Here is an 18136-nt window from a genome sequence, read left to right as displayed (position 1 = left end):
ACTTTATCTTTATTTCTATATCCAATATTCTGTACTTCTATATATTTATTCATTTTGCTACATATTCCTATCTGTCTCTCACTTCTATTAGTCCGAACCAAATTTCTTTGTTCAAATATTGGGGGTATAATGTCATCTCTTATTTCTTTAATTAACCTAGGTTCATAGCCTCTTTCAGCAAATATTTGTGTCATATTATTGGCTTCTTCTTCTAATATGGATGGATCCTTACATAACTTGGTTAATCTCATAAATTGTCCTTTCATAATTCCTACAAAAGTGTGTCTAGGATGCATGCTACTTTGTTCTAACATATTGTTCTTCCAGCACTTTTTTCTAAAAATCTTGGAAGTCAGCATACCTTCATTGTTAAAATACAGACTCACATCTAGATAATCAATACTATTCCTAGACCATTCATATGTAAATCTTAAAAAATCTGTTGTGGACTCTAGAACTATCACAAATTCCCTTAATTCTTTAGCTGTTCCTTTCCAAAACAATACCACATCGTCCACAAATCTTCTGTAGAAAATTATTTTTTCCATCCAACTACTCTCAAACAAACATGTTCTTTCCCAGAAATATAAGACCAAATTCGCGTAAGAATTGGCACATGGGGTGCCCATAGCGACACCCCATGTTTGAAGATAGTATTGATTGTTAAAAGTAAAAGCATTATTACATAATACGAGGTCAAGTAGTTGAGTTATTAGCAACTGCCTATCTTTTGAAAATTCACTTTCTTTCATCATAATCTCACGAATTGCTTCTAAACCATAGTCATTTGGTATACAAGTGAATAGATTGCAGATATCTAATGTTACCAAATATATTTCGTCTGCTACCATTTCATCTTTTGGAATCAAATCTATGTCTTGTAAGAGATTATGTGTGTCTCTGAGAATAGTTGCAACTTTGTCAACTATTGGTCTAAGCATTTTTTCTAGAAAGACTGAAATATTATAAGTGGCCCAATTCCTTCCAGAGACTATGGGTCTCATTGGTATAGGTTTCACTTCCTTATGTATTTTAGGCAAGCCTTTTAACATGGGTATCACTGGTTCCTGAATATGTAAAAAATCATGCATTTCACTGCTAATCTGACGGCACATCAGTAAATCATACAAGTTGTCTCTCACATCATTAATTATTTTGTTAACTTCCTCTATAGTAAGTTCTCTGTAGCTGTTAGTCATCCTGTGAGAAGATTCATGTTTTCAATATACTCTACTCTATTCAGTACTACAACCCCCCCCCCCTTATCAGCAGGAGTAATCAAAATGTCAACGTTAGACTTCAGATCTAAAAGTGACTTTTGTTCATCCCTATCTAAATTACAATACTTGTTGTTAAGATGTCCTAATGAATACAAATGATAAAAATCGTTCTCACATGCTTTCACAAAGCATTCTACCATCGCTGGTAGTGAAGGTGAAAAGTTACTTTTCTTTTTAAAACAGTACATATTATTGGGTGCTTCTCTAGCTCCTATCTTATCTTTAAATAACAATTTCAACGCAACATTTCTGGCAAAAAGTCTCAGATCAGTAAAAGTCTCATCTAATTTGCTAGGTTGTGCCGGTATAAATTTCAATCCTTTATTCAGCAATGACAAGTCTGAACTAGATAAAACATAGTCAGAATAATTAAAAACCAGTCCAGTCAATTCAACATTCTTTTTTGTTGTTGTCCATACCTCTCCTGCGAGTATTTCCGTTTTCTCGGTCCGCGACTGGATGATCTTCCTCTGTTGAACCGACCTTGTTTGATCGGAAAAGGGCCATCTGTAGATGGATTAAAGATGGCTGTGGTACGTTGGATCGTACCTATCCTTTCTGCTTCATCTACTGGCTTCAAAGCCTGTTGGTTCGGCGGTGGGGTGTTGAAGTTCACTTCATCTGCACGTTGGTGTCTCCTGACGTCATTTGGTTCAGTACTGCAGGACGCGGCACCTAGCACAGGCGCCAAATTTAAAGTCTGAGTCCTTCCTGTTTCCCGTTCAACAGGTTGTGAACGGAAATCATTATTTACAGGATTGGTGGCAATTGTTCTTGGCCAAACAAAAATGTTACTCGTTGCAAAATCTTGAACATCCCTGGCTAATTTTCTTTCCTTAATTCTCTTGAGTTTATCACTATATATATTTATCTGCGCAGACATGTTATTAAATTTCCTAATGCATGCCTCTGATTTGAAACGATTCGTTATCTCTCTATATTCACAGTCTGTTTTATTTTGTAAATCAATTTCAATCGGCTCAAAATGCTCAAGCAATAGATTGATATATTTATACCCAAGTTCCAAATTAAGTTCTTGCCATTTTTTAAGTAGACTGGGGTATAACTGTCCATAGGTGGGCATGCATAGGACCCGCATCCCTCTCGGTATCACTTTAAAATGTTTACATGCCTGCAAATGTTTTCTTTGCCATGATAGCCTCTGAAGTTTGTAGAGGTTATTCTCTAATTCTCTAGTTAATTCATAAAACTCAGATAAATTCTCTTCACCCGCATTCGTTGTAATTGTGGTGCTCACCTTATCTGAGAAGTTTAAATTCAGCAACGGGTTGTTCTTTTGCGGCAAAAAAGCACCTATGTCCAACATATTCAGTCTCTCTTCGGGGTTATAGTCTAACTCGACTTCAATGTTCTCCATAGCGTGGAGTAAACGATACAAGATAACTAAAAAATGACTGGTACAAAAATATCGTTGACTCCCAAAGTATCCTACCAGCAAAAACGTCAGGAAACAATGTTGGCAAACAACTGTAAGGATACACCACGAGAACAATTCCTTAAAACCTTCTTTATTCTAGTACAAATAACAGGATAAGCGCCTTCGCATGCTATGCGCATGCTTCATCAGATCAATTAATGCAAGTACCAACATTCTTTATATATGAAACAACTTCCAATCAGATCTTATTGTTAGAACCATTAACTCATCAGTTAGTAGTAAGTTCTCACAGCTGACTTTGACCAAGCAAATCTCAACGGCAGCATATGTTGTCCAACTTTAAAGCAAAGCTCTTATTTAACAGACAATGCATTACAACACGCTGAATAATATATTGGGAAAGGTTGAGATATTAAACGCTAAAAAGACCTAACTTAATATCTTGTCATATACTATCATGCAGTATCATTCATTATCTTGAAAAACATATAAAAAATTTTGTATAAACATTCTAAGCAGCTATCACATTCGATCTTTCTACTACCTAGCTGCATAAAAGAACATTATTTCAAAGCTCCAATTTATATGGTGATGCATCAAGTATGTTAATTAAAATCAATATATACATATAAATATAATAACTACAATAGAAGCTGTAATAAAAAACTTTTCATGTGCAAACCTATTGTTCTAATTCTTGACATCCTAAGAATTCATGATTATGAATCAGACAGCACAATAAACAAAATATATATACATTTCTGGACCTGCATGTAAATATATATATATATATTCCTGGACCTGCATAAAAAACAACTATCGACGCTTTAGTCCAGTTAATGTTGTCGATGAATATGCTTGTCGTCCTTTCATAATCTAAAATATTTCTAGCATAATTCTCCTACAATTGATTGAACATTTGAGACTACATCTGTATAGAAAATACATTTCATCTAAATGTATAAAGTTAAATATATAAACATATGTAAATATATATAAATAGGTATATGTATTAAAAAATAACTTTCACTTTCTTCTTATATATAAAAAATAGTAATATATCCATATATATATATATATATATATATATATATATAGAGACAATTGATATGTATATGTAAATCTATACAATATAAAAATATAAAAATACTCAAGAAAACAAGTATATAAAAACTCTTGAAAACATGGTTGTGCCTAGTCTGATAATACGCATGTTTATATCCTAATGTGTGCATACAATGAAGAAGGGTAAAAATATAAAAAATAAAAAATCAAACAATCTCGATTCATTATATAATGTGCAAAACATGTGGACATTAAACTTATGACTCCTTAGCTAAATATATACATGATCATGTTCTTATACTTAAATCTAATCTAGTGCTATATGAACATGAACACTTTACTTTTCTCCTATCAGTTCATATCCAAAAGATGTTCGCCTAGGGGAGTGAGTGTGTTGCACTGAATTGTTGTTCCTTTCACTTTTTCTTCTCGAGTATGGGTTTCAGGGACACATAATTATTTATACCTGGTTCTTTATGAGCACCTGTTCTAAAAATCCAACTTAGTTCTATTTCTAAAAGGCGATTAACATTGTCACCTAACCTGTTGCTGATATTCACTGTTTGCAATACTCAAAATTTAAACTCATGTGTGGGTTTATCAATAGTGTGCTTAGCTAAAGCATTTAATTCGTTCCTCTTGCGTATATCGTATATGTGATTATAGATACGCTCTTTCAATTTTCTTTTTGTTAGTCCAATGTAAAATGCTTCACATGAGGTGCAGTTTGCCATGTAAATCAAATTGCTGCTATTACAGTCAGCATATCTCTTTGGTTTGAACTCAAAAAAACCATAAGGATGCTTATATTCCTGTGTACTATTTATATGTTTACACATGTTACATTTTTTGCAGGGAAAGGTCCCTGGTGTTTCTTCTCTCTGGTCCACTTTAATGCTTAAACTTTTTACAAAAATTTCTTTCAAATTGTCACATGTCTTAAATACAAAAGTCGGTTTGTTTCCAACTACTTGCCTAATATCATCTACTGTTAATAGAATGTTCCAATTCTGCATAATGATCTTCCTGATGTGTCCATTGTCATTTGAATATTTCATCAAATAAACTACTTTATCTTTATTTCTATATCCAATATTCTGTACTTCTATATATTTATTCATTTTGCTACATATTCCTATCTGTCTCTCACTTCTATTAGTCCGAACCAAATTTCTTTGTTCAAATATTGGGTGTATAATGTCATCTCTTATTTCTTATTTCTACATTTTATACTACTATTATCATTAAAATATAATTCTTATATGTACTGTGTAATTTTATATCTATTCATATTTATTTTTATCTATATCTATTTGATGTATATGTACAGCTTTATTTATACATTTGACTATATTGCAAACGTGATTTTAGTGCTTTTGTCATTTTTACATATTTATATTTATATACATTTACAAGTGTTTGTTTGTAATCCCTTCTTCTTAGTTTTTATTAGTTTTCACAGAAGGAACTAAACTGAGCAACTTTGTAACACAGTATAAAATGTATATAAATTGTATTTAAACTGTGCCTATTTAGCAATTGCAACTGAAGGTGGCAATGGAGAGGTGAATTGGACCAATCCAAAGTTTTATTCTAACTTAGTGCACTATTTAAATGCATTATCCACTGTTTTGGAAACTTGTCTGAGGAAGTTTCGTAAATGCACAGGATGAAAAGCAGTTTATCTAGTGTGTTGCTTTACAACATTAAAAACTTTCCTAATTTTGCAAAGAAGTAGCTCATTTCCATTTCTGGTCATCCTGTTGCCATTGTTTGAGGTTTTTTTACTGTTTTTTTTTTTATATTTTTAACACTTTTGCCATTATTAACCCCTTGAGTTGACATTTCTCCGATTTCAAAGTATAGAAGGCTTCTTTTTGTCTTAGGTTATTTTCAAGATCTCTGACTTTTTTCTTAAAACTTTCAGCTTTCTCTTAAACTGCTGTTTTAACAACACAGACATTTATGCATGATACTCAGAGAACTTAGTTGCGTAAGGATTTATAAAACTACTGTTCTTACAATGTCTCATATGTTCCAGTACCCAAGTTCTGAAAGATATTTTAGTTTTCTCAAATATATGGCAAGTTTTGTCAAGTTGCAAGGGCAAGTTAATATACATTTGTTCAGAGCAACAAGTAAAACTGTAACAATGCAGAGAAAAAATATTGATAGCGATTTGTTAAGAAACAGTTCAGTGTCCATATGCAATGGTTCACCTATTCACCAAAGCTTAGGTCTAAAACAATGACTATGAATAAAACAATTGCTGTAACTTTTATCTGTAGGCAGGTTCATAGGTAAGTAAGCAGTAGGCAATCATTTTGCATACTATTACAAACATAGTCGAAAATCTATATTCCAAAGTTCCCTGCAATCTCAAGGATGGCAAGACAAGACAGACCCGGCAGAATTTGAGATTGGCCATCCAATTATCTAAGTTTACCTTGAAGGTGGCAAGGGTGCTACTCGACTTCTTATGTAGAGAAAGTTTGTTCCAAAGGTGAGGGATATGTGGAAATATGAATCTGCCATGCCAATGCATCTTATGTATCTATTGATGAAGGTTTATTTCCTTTAATGAGGTATTTGGGGTACCAGTTTCTTTGTGAGGAATTGGCGGTCATATAAGACCGGATTGGATCTTTTATTGATGGAAATGCTAGAGAACAATCTCCATGAATTAGGGTATAAAGAGACTGAGCACAGAGAGAAAGGGATGTCAGAAGGACGTAATAACTAGGTTTTAGAGTCCAATAATCTTTTTAGTTAGGAATATCTGAGATCTCTGAGATGTTCAAGTTGAGTGATTTATTTTTTGACAAATACATACCAAAAGGTACATTATATTTAATAATGGGTCTAATGAGATATGAGAAAAGGGAAATTAAGACTTCTCTGAATTAAGATGAAGTGCCTTTGGAAATTAGATGGGCCAGATAAAAGGATTTCCAAACTGTTTTGGAGAGATGATGGTCAAATGATAAGGAATTATCAGCAAGGCTACCTAGATCACTTACAACAGTGGTTGATTGGATGAGTTTGTCACCTATGTGGTGTGTAAAATGTAGTTACCAAAATGACCAATACTCCTTGAACCACTTGTAACATGGTCTAACCCATGTTGGAGCAACAAAGTGTAAAGGATTCTCGTCTCTTTGTGGATGATTTAAAACTGTATATGAGGAACTGAAAGCATAACTGAAAGGGGGTCAAAATATCTCAGATGATATAAGAAAGCCATTTGGTCTTGATAAATGTGCAAATGTAACATTTAAAGCAGGAGTTCTGCAGCAAAAAGAAAATATCAGTCTGGGTGAGGAATATGATATAAAGGAACATGACCAGGAGGAGTGTATAAATATTTGGGAACTGGTGAAGCATCAACAAAAAACATGAAAAATGTGAACAAAACTCAGTAATGAATATTTTAGAAGATGAAAATTAATACTGAAAACAACATTGACTTCTAGACATAAAGTCCAGGCTATAAAAATAATTAGCTTTTCCTATTCTAACTTACAGTTTTGGTGTGATTGACTGGCCCCAAAAAGTATTGGATCAGTTGAACAGGAAAACAAGAAAAATGTTTCACACTTATCAAATGATATATAATACTCATTGGATACCACGATTATATATTGCTTGTTCTGAAGGAGGTATGGACCTCCTTGAGATTGACTGCATGCAGACTGCATACGTATCTGATAACATCATCAGATTCAAACATAGTGAAAGTGTTGAGCAAGTCTAAGATGACCTCCTTGCTTAGTTTAGCAGAAGCATATCGGTGTCAGGTGTGAATGGAAGCCAAACCAGAAATGGATAAAAATCAGGCAGCAAATAAATGTGCCAACCCCCCCCCCCCCAAAAAAAAAGAAAATGACAGGTTAATATTGACATACCAGCATAGTGGACTGTGTACACATTGATTTACAAAGTCCATTGAGCATATGGAAGAAACAAACAAATGCAGGTACTGTAAAATAGATCTGAAAACAGTGGCACATCTTGCTGGATGTGATACACTATTGGCAGAGGGCCTGTATATGAAAGGCTTAATAATATGTCAAGACTGTTGTACTGAGGATTGCTCAAACATTATAATATTGAAGTAGCTGAGAAGCATTAGAAACATGAGCCAAAAAGCATTATACAGACAGTTCAAAAAATACATGCAAGAAAATCAGATATAGTACTCCTCGAAAAGAAGACAAAAGTAGCATTGACCATTCAAATTGCTACACTCACTGATTACAGTGTCTTATGCACAGAGAGACACAAAGTTATAAAATAGCAGGATTTGCAGGCAGAAATGAGGGCTACTATGAGCATTGGGTCTCATAAAAAGAATTTACAGTCTATTTAGATATGCTACCTATGCACGTAACTCCATATGAAATGCAAAAGGAGTCAGTTCTGGGCACATTGTAGGTGCTACAAACAGCACGTTTGACTAACATCAAAGACTGAAACAATACTAATTTTATGAACTTTAATCATAGTTTAAAAAGCAAAAAGATAGTGCCCACAGTGCTCTCCTTGCCTGATAATAACCAAGGAGTACAAAACACAAAAACAGGCTCAGTTTGTGGGAAGTGTACTTGTTATAGTGAAGTCAATGCAGTCACGCTAAATAACCAACGCTCTACACAAAAGAATAGAGCCAGGTTGTAGAAGACCGCTCTGCTTTGCAAAGTACTTAATCCAACGGTAAACACAGTGTCAAAATCACCATTAAACGTTCATGCGAACCTGCACATCCACTGGGCAATAACTTGTAAAAAGAACACGTGACCAGCATGTGAAATAAATCCAAGCGTCCAGTGGAAACCACGTTTATTAAATAATTAAAACAGGGCTAGCGCTTTCAACGAATCTTCATCAGGCCACTAACTTAGTGGATGTGTAGGTTCGCATGAACGTTTAATGGTGATTTTGACACTGTGTTTACCGTTGGATTAAGTACTTTGCAAAGCAGAGCGGTCTTATACAACCCGGCTCTATTCTTTTGTGCAGAGCATTGGTTATTTAGCGTGACTGCATTGACTTCACTATAACAAGTACACTTCCCACAAACTGAGCCTGTTTTTGTGTTTTATAATCATAGTTTGACTTAGAAATGGGGCCCATTCCTGTCATGGTATTGAAAACCTAAAAGACCTGGAGAAATTAAACTGAGTGAGCAACTGTGAATAATGGAAGATCAAATAAAAACACCCATTTACAGTCAACTGCAAATAAAAACACCCATTTACAGTCAACTGCAAATAAAAACACCCATTTACAGTCAACTGCAAATAAAAACACCCATTTACAGTCAACTGCAAATAAAAACACCCATTTACAGTCAACTGCAAATAAAAACACCCATTTACAGTCAGCTGCAAATAAAAACACCCAGTTACAGTCAACTGCAAACGCAGATAACCAGAGGCCAGAAGTGTTGTTTGAAGGTCTGAGAAACTGAAGCCAAAGGGGAGACATCCCAACACTGAGCTCTGTGATACACCAGTGGTGAAGTTTTGACTTTCAGAAGTGGCACCTGCAACATTAGCCGTGGGTTCATTAAGACAGCTAGTTAGCTATTCATTGTATAACATAAGGGTTTCAATTCAGATTTACACGTCAGTCAATAATGCCAACATGTCAAAGCCTTTGTCCAAGTCCACTTGTGCTATAAGTATTGCGTAACCTCTATCTACATCTTTAGTTACTTTTTCAAAGACATTAATGGGATTAAAGAGGTAAGACCTTCCTTTGACACAGCTGAATAGATAAATATTTAAAGGTTATTTTTATAATGAGTTTAATAATGACAGTAAAAAATTGTCTATTATTTATGTCTGATGCAGGTTTGATCATATGATTGCTTATATAAGGTGTTTGCATCTGTGGATGCATTAGTTCTGATGAAATCCTTCCTCTCAATGGACAAAATTGCTCTCCTTATTTAAAAGGAGTAATGTACGGCTAAATTTGGCTATCTTTGTATAACTTATTTGTTTTTACTTGTTTTTATTACACATTATTATTATTATTTATTTATTTATTTTTGCTTTTAGCAATCCCTTTAATAAATGATAAAAAAGCACAGAGAAGATTTTTTTTAATCAAAGGCACAGACAGTGCATCTTATATCTTTGTGTAAAATTTTAGATACTGTGTGTGCATGGACAGAGAATGAATTATGTGGTCATCATAACAGAGAACACCTAAAGTTCTAACAGCCACTTGTGACACAGAAAAAAAGACATGACTTAAATGGTATGTTAGGATATTTTCATCCTCTAACATTACACAGTGAATCTCAAGGGAAATAAACAATTCTCAACTCCTTGGCTATCCTGCATATGTGGTATGACAACAACTTATCATGTTTTCTTATGTACGTAGGACCATGGTGCTGTCTAGAATCACCTGCAACAATCTCCTGACAGAAAGACTGTTAGTATGTCTTTAACACTGATGTGACATGCACTTTGGGCTGAGGACCACAGGCCTCAGTTGGACCACAACTCAAAGTAAGCTCAGCATCCTTTGTTTGATATAAAGGTTGTCAGACATCAAGCTGGAAGATGACATCCTTTCCTGTTTCTCATCTATCAGCTGGTCGAGAGGGCAAGCAAAATACTTATCTATGTTTACCTGCTCAGTTAAAATCCAACCCCCTCTAAATCACCCTCACTAAGGAATGAATATGATGGTGATGGACCTAGCTGTATGGGGAGTCTTGTAAATGGTTCTAAATGCTTCTTATCAATGAAGAAGATTCTTTATATGTAGCCTATCATAATATGCCATCAAGATATTAGCTATCCTGTTGCCCAGGATGGTGGCAAAATATAATTGTTAGAACTGGCTGAGAGAAGCCACAGTAGTAAGAAACAAACTCAGTCACTTGCGTAGTCCTGCAAGGGGTCCCAGAAATACTTTCTTAGAAGGGCACATATCTGATATTTTACTAATGAACTAAAACCCCAGGAAGTCCAATAAAGAGGATCACATTTTTAGCTGTTTCAATACCAGATCCTTTGTCTGAGTCTGCAAGAAACAGCCCTTCATATAAGGGAAAAAAATGAATGCCACTCTACATAAGATCTGGTACTGCTAATGCCAGACATTTGAAAAAGTATTTAGGAAAACAAACTGAGTGTTGGTCTCCCATATGAAACCAGAAAACTCTCCTGTGAGACTTTAAAATGGGTATGTATCAAGAAACATCATTCAAATCTGCAAGCCCAAAGAAGATGGGAGGTATCATCTAGACAGTGTCAGTTGTAAGGCTCCTTCCCTTAACAAATTTGCTACACTTGGGCAAAGCTTAGATAAAATTCTACTAATTTCTGTTCACAGGTATGATAAATTATCTACAGTAATAATCTAGTACATTTAAAAAGGATGGGTTCTATTATATGAAATCACCATAATATTGAATTCAGAAGGGGGTCCCTTCATGGAGAAAAGCGGCTTGGATCCTTTTGAAACTGCTTGAAGATTTGGCTTGGACACATATTCCCTCTAGTGCTCCATCCTCTTATAGAAACTTTACATGCACATATATATGGAAATGCACTTTCAGCTGTTGAAGAAATGTCATCATCTAACTACTAACATTTTTTTTTGCATGAAGAAGATTATGCTAGTCAGGGGGAGACCTTATTCCATGGGACTGGAGATGTACAAGGAGTACTTTGCTAGTGGTCATGCTATCTAAAAAGAATGGACTGATGCCTCTAGGATTTTTTGGAATCCCTCCCATTCTCTCTAAATACAGTCTTACCACTCTCAAAAGGTTTAGCTTGAAATAAATGACAACTAACAAATGAGCACCGCTCCTTAGGGATGTCAGTTATAAAAGAGAGCTTCATCTTCCATTAGGAAGGAGTATGGGGCTCCATTGAGACATGATGTACGTTAGATAATGACTCTTTAGTTTTCCCTTTACTAGTTCATGTATTCAGGCATTATTTTCAGTTCCAAAGGGGATCCTGCAGAGATAATAAATTACTAATATCTGTATGTACATTGCCTGTACAAATCTGTCTCTAAAGCCAGGTCTGCCTACCTAACATTACACCATAATCTACATATTAGTAAATCTGAATAACAAGACATTTATTAAATATAAGGAGAACTTTTAAACCTAATGTCAGATTCAGAAAGGTTATCCAGAAATGCATATGAAGAGTGCACTTTGCGGTAACCATTTCCGATTCAAAGAAATCACCGCCAAGGTACTGAAAAATGAAGACTTGCAGTTTTATGGTGGGCTGTCTCTGCAGCTGTGCTAAATGCTAATGATGGATTCCAGAGGAGAGACATATGCTTATTATTCTTGTGGTCTCCCTTGGAATTGCCTGACATAAGCCATTTAATCAGCCAAGTGTGTAAATTAGCATGGCTACTTATGACTGCTTATGGTAATGAACACAGTCAAAAGCTAGTCTCCATCCACTGCAGTAGATTTAACTACAAGAAAGTTTCGTGAACAGATAGAGTTGGAGTGTATGTGCATGCATCCATATATAATATATATATATATATATATATATATATATATATATATATATATAAATACACACACATACATATACATACAGATATATATATATATATCTATATATATCTATCTATCTATCTATCTATATATATATATATATATATATATATATATACATATACATATCTATGACTGACTGCATGTGTGAGTGTATGTGTGAGTGTGAGGGAGTAGGTTAGGTGTGTGTGTGTGTTTTCAAATAGGTGACTGTGTCTGTGAGCATGACTGAGCAATGAGGTGTGTGTGTGTGTTTGTGTGTGTGTGTGTGTGTGTGTGTGTGTGTGTGTGTGTGTGTGTGTGTGTGTGTGTGTGTGTGTGTGTGTGTGTGTGTGTTTAACGAATGTAGTGAATGTGTGCATGGTAGAAGTGATGGTGGGAGTTGTCATATGTTCACACTTCCCTGGACTAACAAGCAACTTGTGCAATATTGGTAAGTCAGGGGAAACATTAGATATTAGTATAACCTTAACATGTTGTTGCTTAATTGCACTTAAACATAACAAGGGTAGGGGTAAACAGTAGCCACTAGTGATAAACTTTACATCTCATGCCTTAACTGCACTTGGGGTCAGGAGGAGCACTGGCCACCATGGAGAACATTTTTAACAATGTGCTTTAAGGACACTTATACCAAAGAATCATCAGTGTGGGACCACTAGGCATCAAGGATACGTTTTTAAGAATGTACCTCAATGGCACTTCTGCAAGACCTCATGTCACAAGGGACACACTAACCACCAGGGATCCTCCCTTCATTTCATGCCTTAAGGGCACTTACTCTTAATATAGATTAAAAGGGACACTACACACCAGGGATACCTTTAAGTCACTGCGGCTTAACAGAACTTAAAGACAGGAAACGTAAAAACACCAGTGAAACTCTGTGTAGCCTGCCTTACAGATAGTTACGTAGGTTGAGGAGCTGCTGGACACCACAGTTACTATAAATCGTGTACCTTAAAGGCAATGAAAAAGATTCCATTCCTGTACCCTCCTACCATCTGCTGTCTGCACCCCCACTAGACATCAGAGATTTCATGGAAGAAGCATCAGTATTAACCCTAATGGGGAAATGAATGGAACCATTAGTTTTTATCATATAATGAGGATTTGGGGTATTATTCAATGCCTGCAACAGTTTGTGAGTTAGGAGGGAGAGGAGCAGGGCACACACAAGTATATCTGCCAACCCTGTAGTGAAAGACATCTAGACAAAGCCAACATTAATGGTGAGACAAAGACATGATCAGGGAGAGAGTTTCATTATTAAGCTTAGAAAGTTGTTAGAATAGCAGGATTTGCACTCACATGCATATGAAGTGTGAAACTGTAAAGTCTAGCATTAATGGTTGACTGTAAACATCCATGACTAATGAGGTCAGGAAAAAGGAGATGTTGGGGATGTTCTGCCAACACAGGAATATGTATGGGGTATGCAGTATTTGTGCATGTGTATGTGGGAGTGTGTATGTGTGTGGGAGACTGTATGCGAGGAGGTGCCTATGCCAACATGATGAATGGGCTGAGAGTATTAACTATGACAGAAAAGTGTTGATCTACACTCGCAGTACATAACAGCAATTCAGAGACATGCAAATAAGCCATTATCGAGGTCTTTCCTCATTACAGTCAACATGTCTCTGAATAGTATATCTCCACATTGTCTAAACAGCCCCTTTTTACTGCAGCCTTTACTGCAAAAGATGGGGCTGTTTTTCAATCCTCATATTAATCTACAAAACAGTACTAATTCTTATTTTCTCGATCATCTAAAGACATTTGTTCCTGATTAATGCATAACCATAAGCAACAACAAATTCATCATCATTATGTAGAGGAAAGGAAGTTTAAAAAATGGATTTTTATCAGACTTAGCAGCAGCAAAATCTACCTGATATAAAATGGAGATAAAGGTTTCAAACCAATATAGAAAATCATTTGACACACAATAAAGCCTCTATGAGGAGTCAAAATCATTAAAGGAAGTATCCGAATTTTGTAAAATGGCCTTTTTCACGTTTCAAAGTGCTTATGCAAGGAAAGACAGGAGAGGACAGATAAAGACAAGGCCCTTAGGCTGTGTCACCTTGAGTAACATTTTTCATTTCTTGAAAAGCTTATCAGTGCTTCATTCACATTGCTCAAAAATGGAAAAAATAAATGGTATTGTTCAGTGATCAGAATCTTTTCCACTACTAAACCCTAAAGCTTATCAGCAAAATTACTTACACCTTTATTTCACTGAAATACCATGATGCCATCCATGTATCAGAAAGGAAGGCTTAATTTCTAAAGATGCTTCAGCACATTCTTGTAGGCAGCTTTCTGGTTAGAATACTCATTTTATCTGATTTGGGGACTGTATTTTCAAAATGAGCCCGACTCTAACTACTGTTTGGAACACTGATATTATTAAAATGATGTGGCTGTGAAGTTGCACTCACACCTATAGTTATTATTTATAGGACCTTTACAACAACAGCCACAGTTGAGATTTTTTTTTGCCATATAGTTTTTCTTCACATTAACAAATTAATACTAAATTGCTTCCTGGGATGCAGCATACTGCAGAACAGAAACAAAATATCTTCCACTTTCTTAAAAAAAAAAAATTTTAGAAAGCCAGATAATATCCAGAAATTTCTAACACTGATTATAAAGGCTGTTAGATGCTCAAGGGGAGAAATGGACTTTACTTCTACCAGCACCTAGTAAAGTAACACTTCAGTCCCTATGCACAGTCACAGAAATTGGCATTAAAACCCTGAGAACTCTCTTACAGTTTCAGATAAATGTTTTGCATGAAACACACATAAAATAAAACATATGATTTTCATCACGAATAACTACATCCCTGTTAAAGTTTGACATACAGGTGGTTAAACAGGAGTTTTCCACCTGAATCACAAATTAGAAATTAAGTTAACTTATCCACTGCTTGCAGATCGTGTTTTGTACTTCATATAGTTTAGAATCAGATGGGTAAAAGACAAGCTAGTATGTTTACCTGTTTTAGAAAAATAATCAAATTAATTCCCTACAGCCTGAATGATTCTCAAAACTTATATACTTCCTAATTTGCAGTATTTACTTGAATTCACAAATGCCATTTTCTATCACATAGTGATATTCCAGATTGCTTGTCATGTGATCAAATAGCATGCCCATTCACCCACCCTTAACCAGGTTATAGACTGTTACCTGATTGGAGCAGACTCATCGCCTTTGTCCAGCCACTCCTGAGGCGGGATGATGTACATGCACCATAGTCCCCAGTTGTAACCATGAGCAGCATTAGCATACTGCTGAACTTCAAACGTGTTGTACTTAATATTATCGATTGCTGGCAAAATGATGCGGCTACGATCTTGTTTAATCCTGGTGAGGACTGGTTCAAGCCTGTAAACAAATAACATAGGACAATTAACAGATGTGTTTTAGCCTATATAAAAGTACTGTAGTGACATCAAACAATATAGTTGTGTGAGGCACTCACCATAACAGTGGATTTATGAATAACATGATATTTTAGGAGGAATTATGCATGTAATATGCAATAAAACTGGAGTGGACATTAGTCTTTATCAAAAAATCTTCAGTAGGGTGAACGGGCTGCCCAGGATGCAAGCTGATAGGAGGGATGATTGTCAGATGCCAATGCTGCAGTTATACAGTAGTGATTCATGAAGCTGCGAGAATAATGAATGAATGCCAATACTGCATTTGCAGTTACAGCAGAAGTGCTTAGTCAGCAAGTGTGTAGAAGTAACTGCAGCAAGCAACTGCTTGTTACAGATCAGTACAAGGAGCTTTTTTTTTGTTTTTGGTCCTCAACTTTGAGATGAGAAGTTGAGGAGGTAAGGGATGTGCCAGTTTTGGGGAAACTGCACAACAGAGCACCAGATGACATAGCTACTGTTCTGGAGGGCAGTCTGATTGAAAAGTGAGAACATTATTTGATCTGCTTTTTTCTGTCCCGCCAGTTTTTATACCAAGCAATACATGAAGAGAAAGACTGTGCAGGTTAAGAAGCCATACAGATACAGAGGAAAACAAGAAAAACATGTTCTTACTGAGGATTGTGGAAGCAGCTGCTGATCTGGTAGAATGGAGTGGGTCCTACTACCCTTAAACAAGGTCTTGTTGTACTCATCAAAATAGAGTAAACCATAAGATTGGCTAACCACACAAAAAGGTGTGCTTAGTATCCAGGTGGCCCCGCTTTCCATTTATAAATTTAACAAACTGAGATACATGTTTTATGGGTTGGTCCTTTCTAAATAATAACTGAGAGATATATAAACACCCATGAAGTGTTAAATCTTTTGCAATTATATTCTTGTTTGAGGCAGAAAACTGCAGATCAGGTGGACTGATTTAAAGTAGATTCAGATGACATTACATCATAGAGGAAAGATTTGTTATTAAACACATCCTTTCTTTGTGAAAAACTGTATGTGGCTCTTTTAAACATTAAACCCTGCAGTTCTTTTAAACTAACGTTACTGTGTCTAGGGAAAAAAGGGGGGGGGGGTTCCAGCATGAGTATAAATGGCCCATAAACACAGCTCTCAACCTTTCATATATATAGATGTGAAATGCTACCTCTCATAATGTTGATTAAAGGTGCAAAATGCCGAATACTTACTAACAAATGAAACGATTTTTTACTACAGCTGGTGACTCAATAATTTGAAACAAAGGAGGGTTGTTATTTTTTATCTTATTTAATATATATATATATATATATATATATATATATATATATATATATATATATGTTTGTTGCACTTAGATTAAGCAGTATTCTGTCCTGCACTATTGTTTTGATTTTCCATTATGCATTGTTATGTCTTATTTGAAAATCCTTTTAGATACATGCTTTAATATGGATGTGCATTACCCAACTCCACTTCAACCACCACTATTTTTTTAATAGATGCTACTCTGAAAATCTGATCTGCTTCTTGAAACAAAGTGTTAAACTGACAGTGACGGTTGCATAGTCTGTGAAACAGCAAATGTCGAGGTTCAATTCTGAACACAGCTAGTAGTTTAGGAAATAATTAAGGGCAGTTGACCTTCCTATGTGTTTTTGTATCCATTAAGATCATTGAATAAAATCAAGCCTTTGGTGAAAATAAAATGGTTTCATTCATTTAGGCCATCCCTGGCTTAGTAACAAAAATCTGTCAGAAAAATCTTCCTGCTTGCTTCATGAATCTTGTATGCTTCCCAGAGTGCCTGTTCAATCACTTGAACAAAATATAAACCTAATCTCTGTGTTCTTTTTCACATAATTCACCTGTCTGAGTTCATGAATCATTCTGCTTAATCTCTTCTGTAGCCTTCATTCTCTTCAACATCCGAAATACAATGGCCACCACGTCAGACAATATTTTACGGGTGGCACCATCTGTATCTTAAAATGAGTAAATAACTTCTGTCAAGCTTTATCGCTTATACACAGGTATACAGTTTTGTTGACTAAAATTCTTTGGTATGGCTTATACACAGGTATACAGTTTTGTTGACTAAAATTCTTTGGTATGGCTTATTGGTCAGAAGAATGTCTGCCATATTTTAAGGTTTATTTTCTGGCACTATAATCAAGATATTTTATATGTATTTTGCATGTATGATTAAAAGTGTTGATTATCTGACAAAAAATGTTTTGAGTGACTGTACTTTCTTAAATAACTAATATTCTCTGATGCTGCTACCATGTGAGTAAAAAATATTTGTAGGAATTTATGCTTCATATGTGAGTACCTATGAATGTTATATGAATAGATTCACTTCCTTCTCTAACATGGCTGGAAAATAAAG

The 18136-nt window shown here is 35.3% G+C and overlaps 1 protein-coding gene across 1 annotated transcript in view; it reads right to left on the bottom strand.

Moving 5' to 3' along the window:
* Positions 1–18136, bottom strand: part of GALNT9 (polypeptide N-acetylgalactosaminyltransferase 9) — a 2692403-nt gene that overhangs the window by 1383983 nt on the left and 1290284 nt on the right. The window contains exon 5 of the mRNA XM_044065518.1: positions 15509–15706. Within this exon, the coding sequence (XP_043921453.1) occupies positions 15509–15706 (198 nt within the window). The remainder of the gene's footprint in view (positions 1–15508; positions 15707–18136) is intronic.

This window comes from Protopterus annectens, chromosome 1.part0 (assembly GCF_019279795.1).
Source record: "Protopterus annectens isolate FY-2018-M chromosome 1.part0, PAN1.0, whole genome shotgun sequence".
Classification (NCBI taxonomy): domain Eukaryota; kingdom Metazoa; phylum Chordata; order Ceratodontiformes; family Protopteridae; genus Protopterus; species Protopterus annectens.
This window is presented reverse-complemented; position numbering and strand designations above follow the sequence as displayed.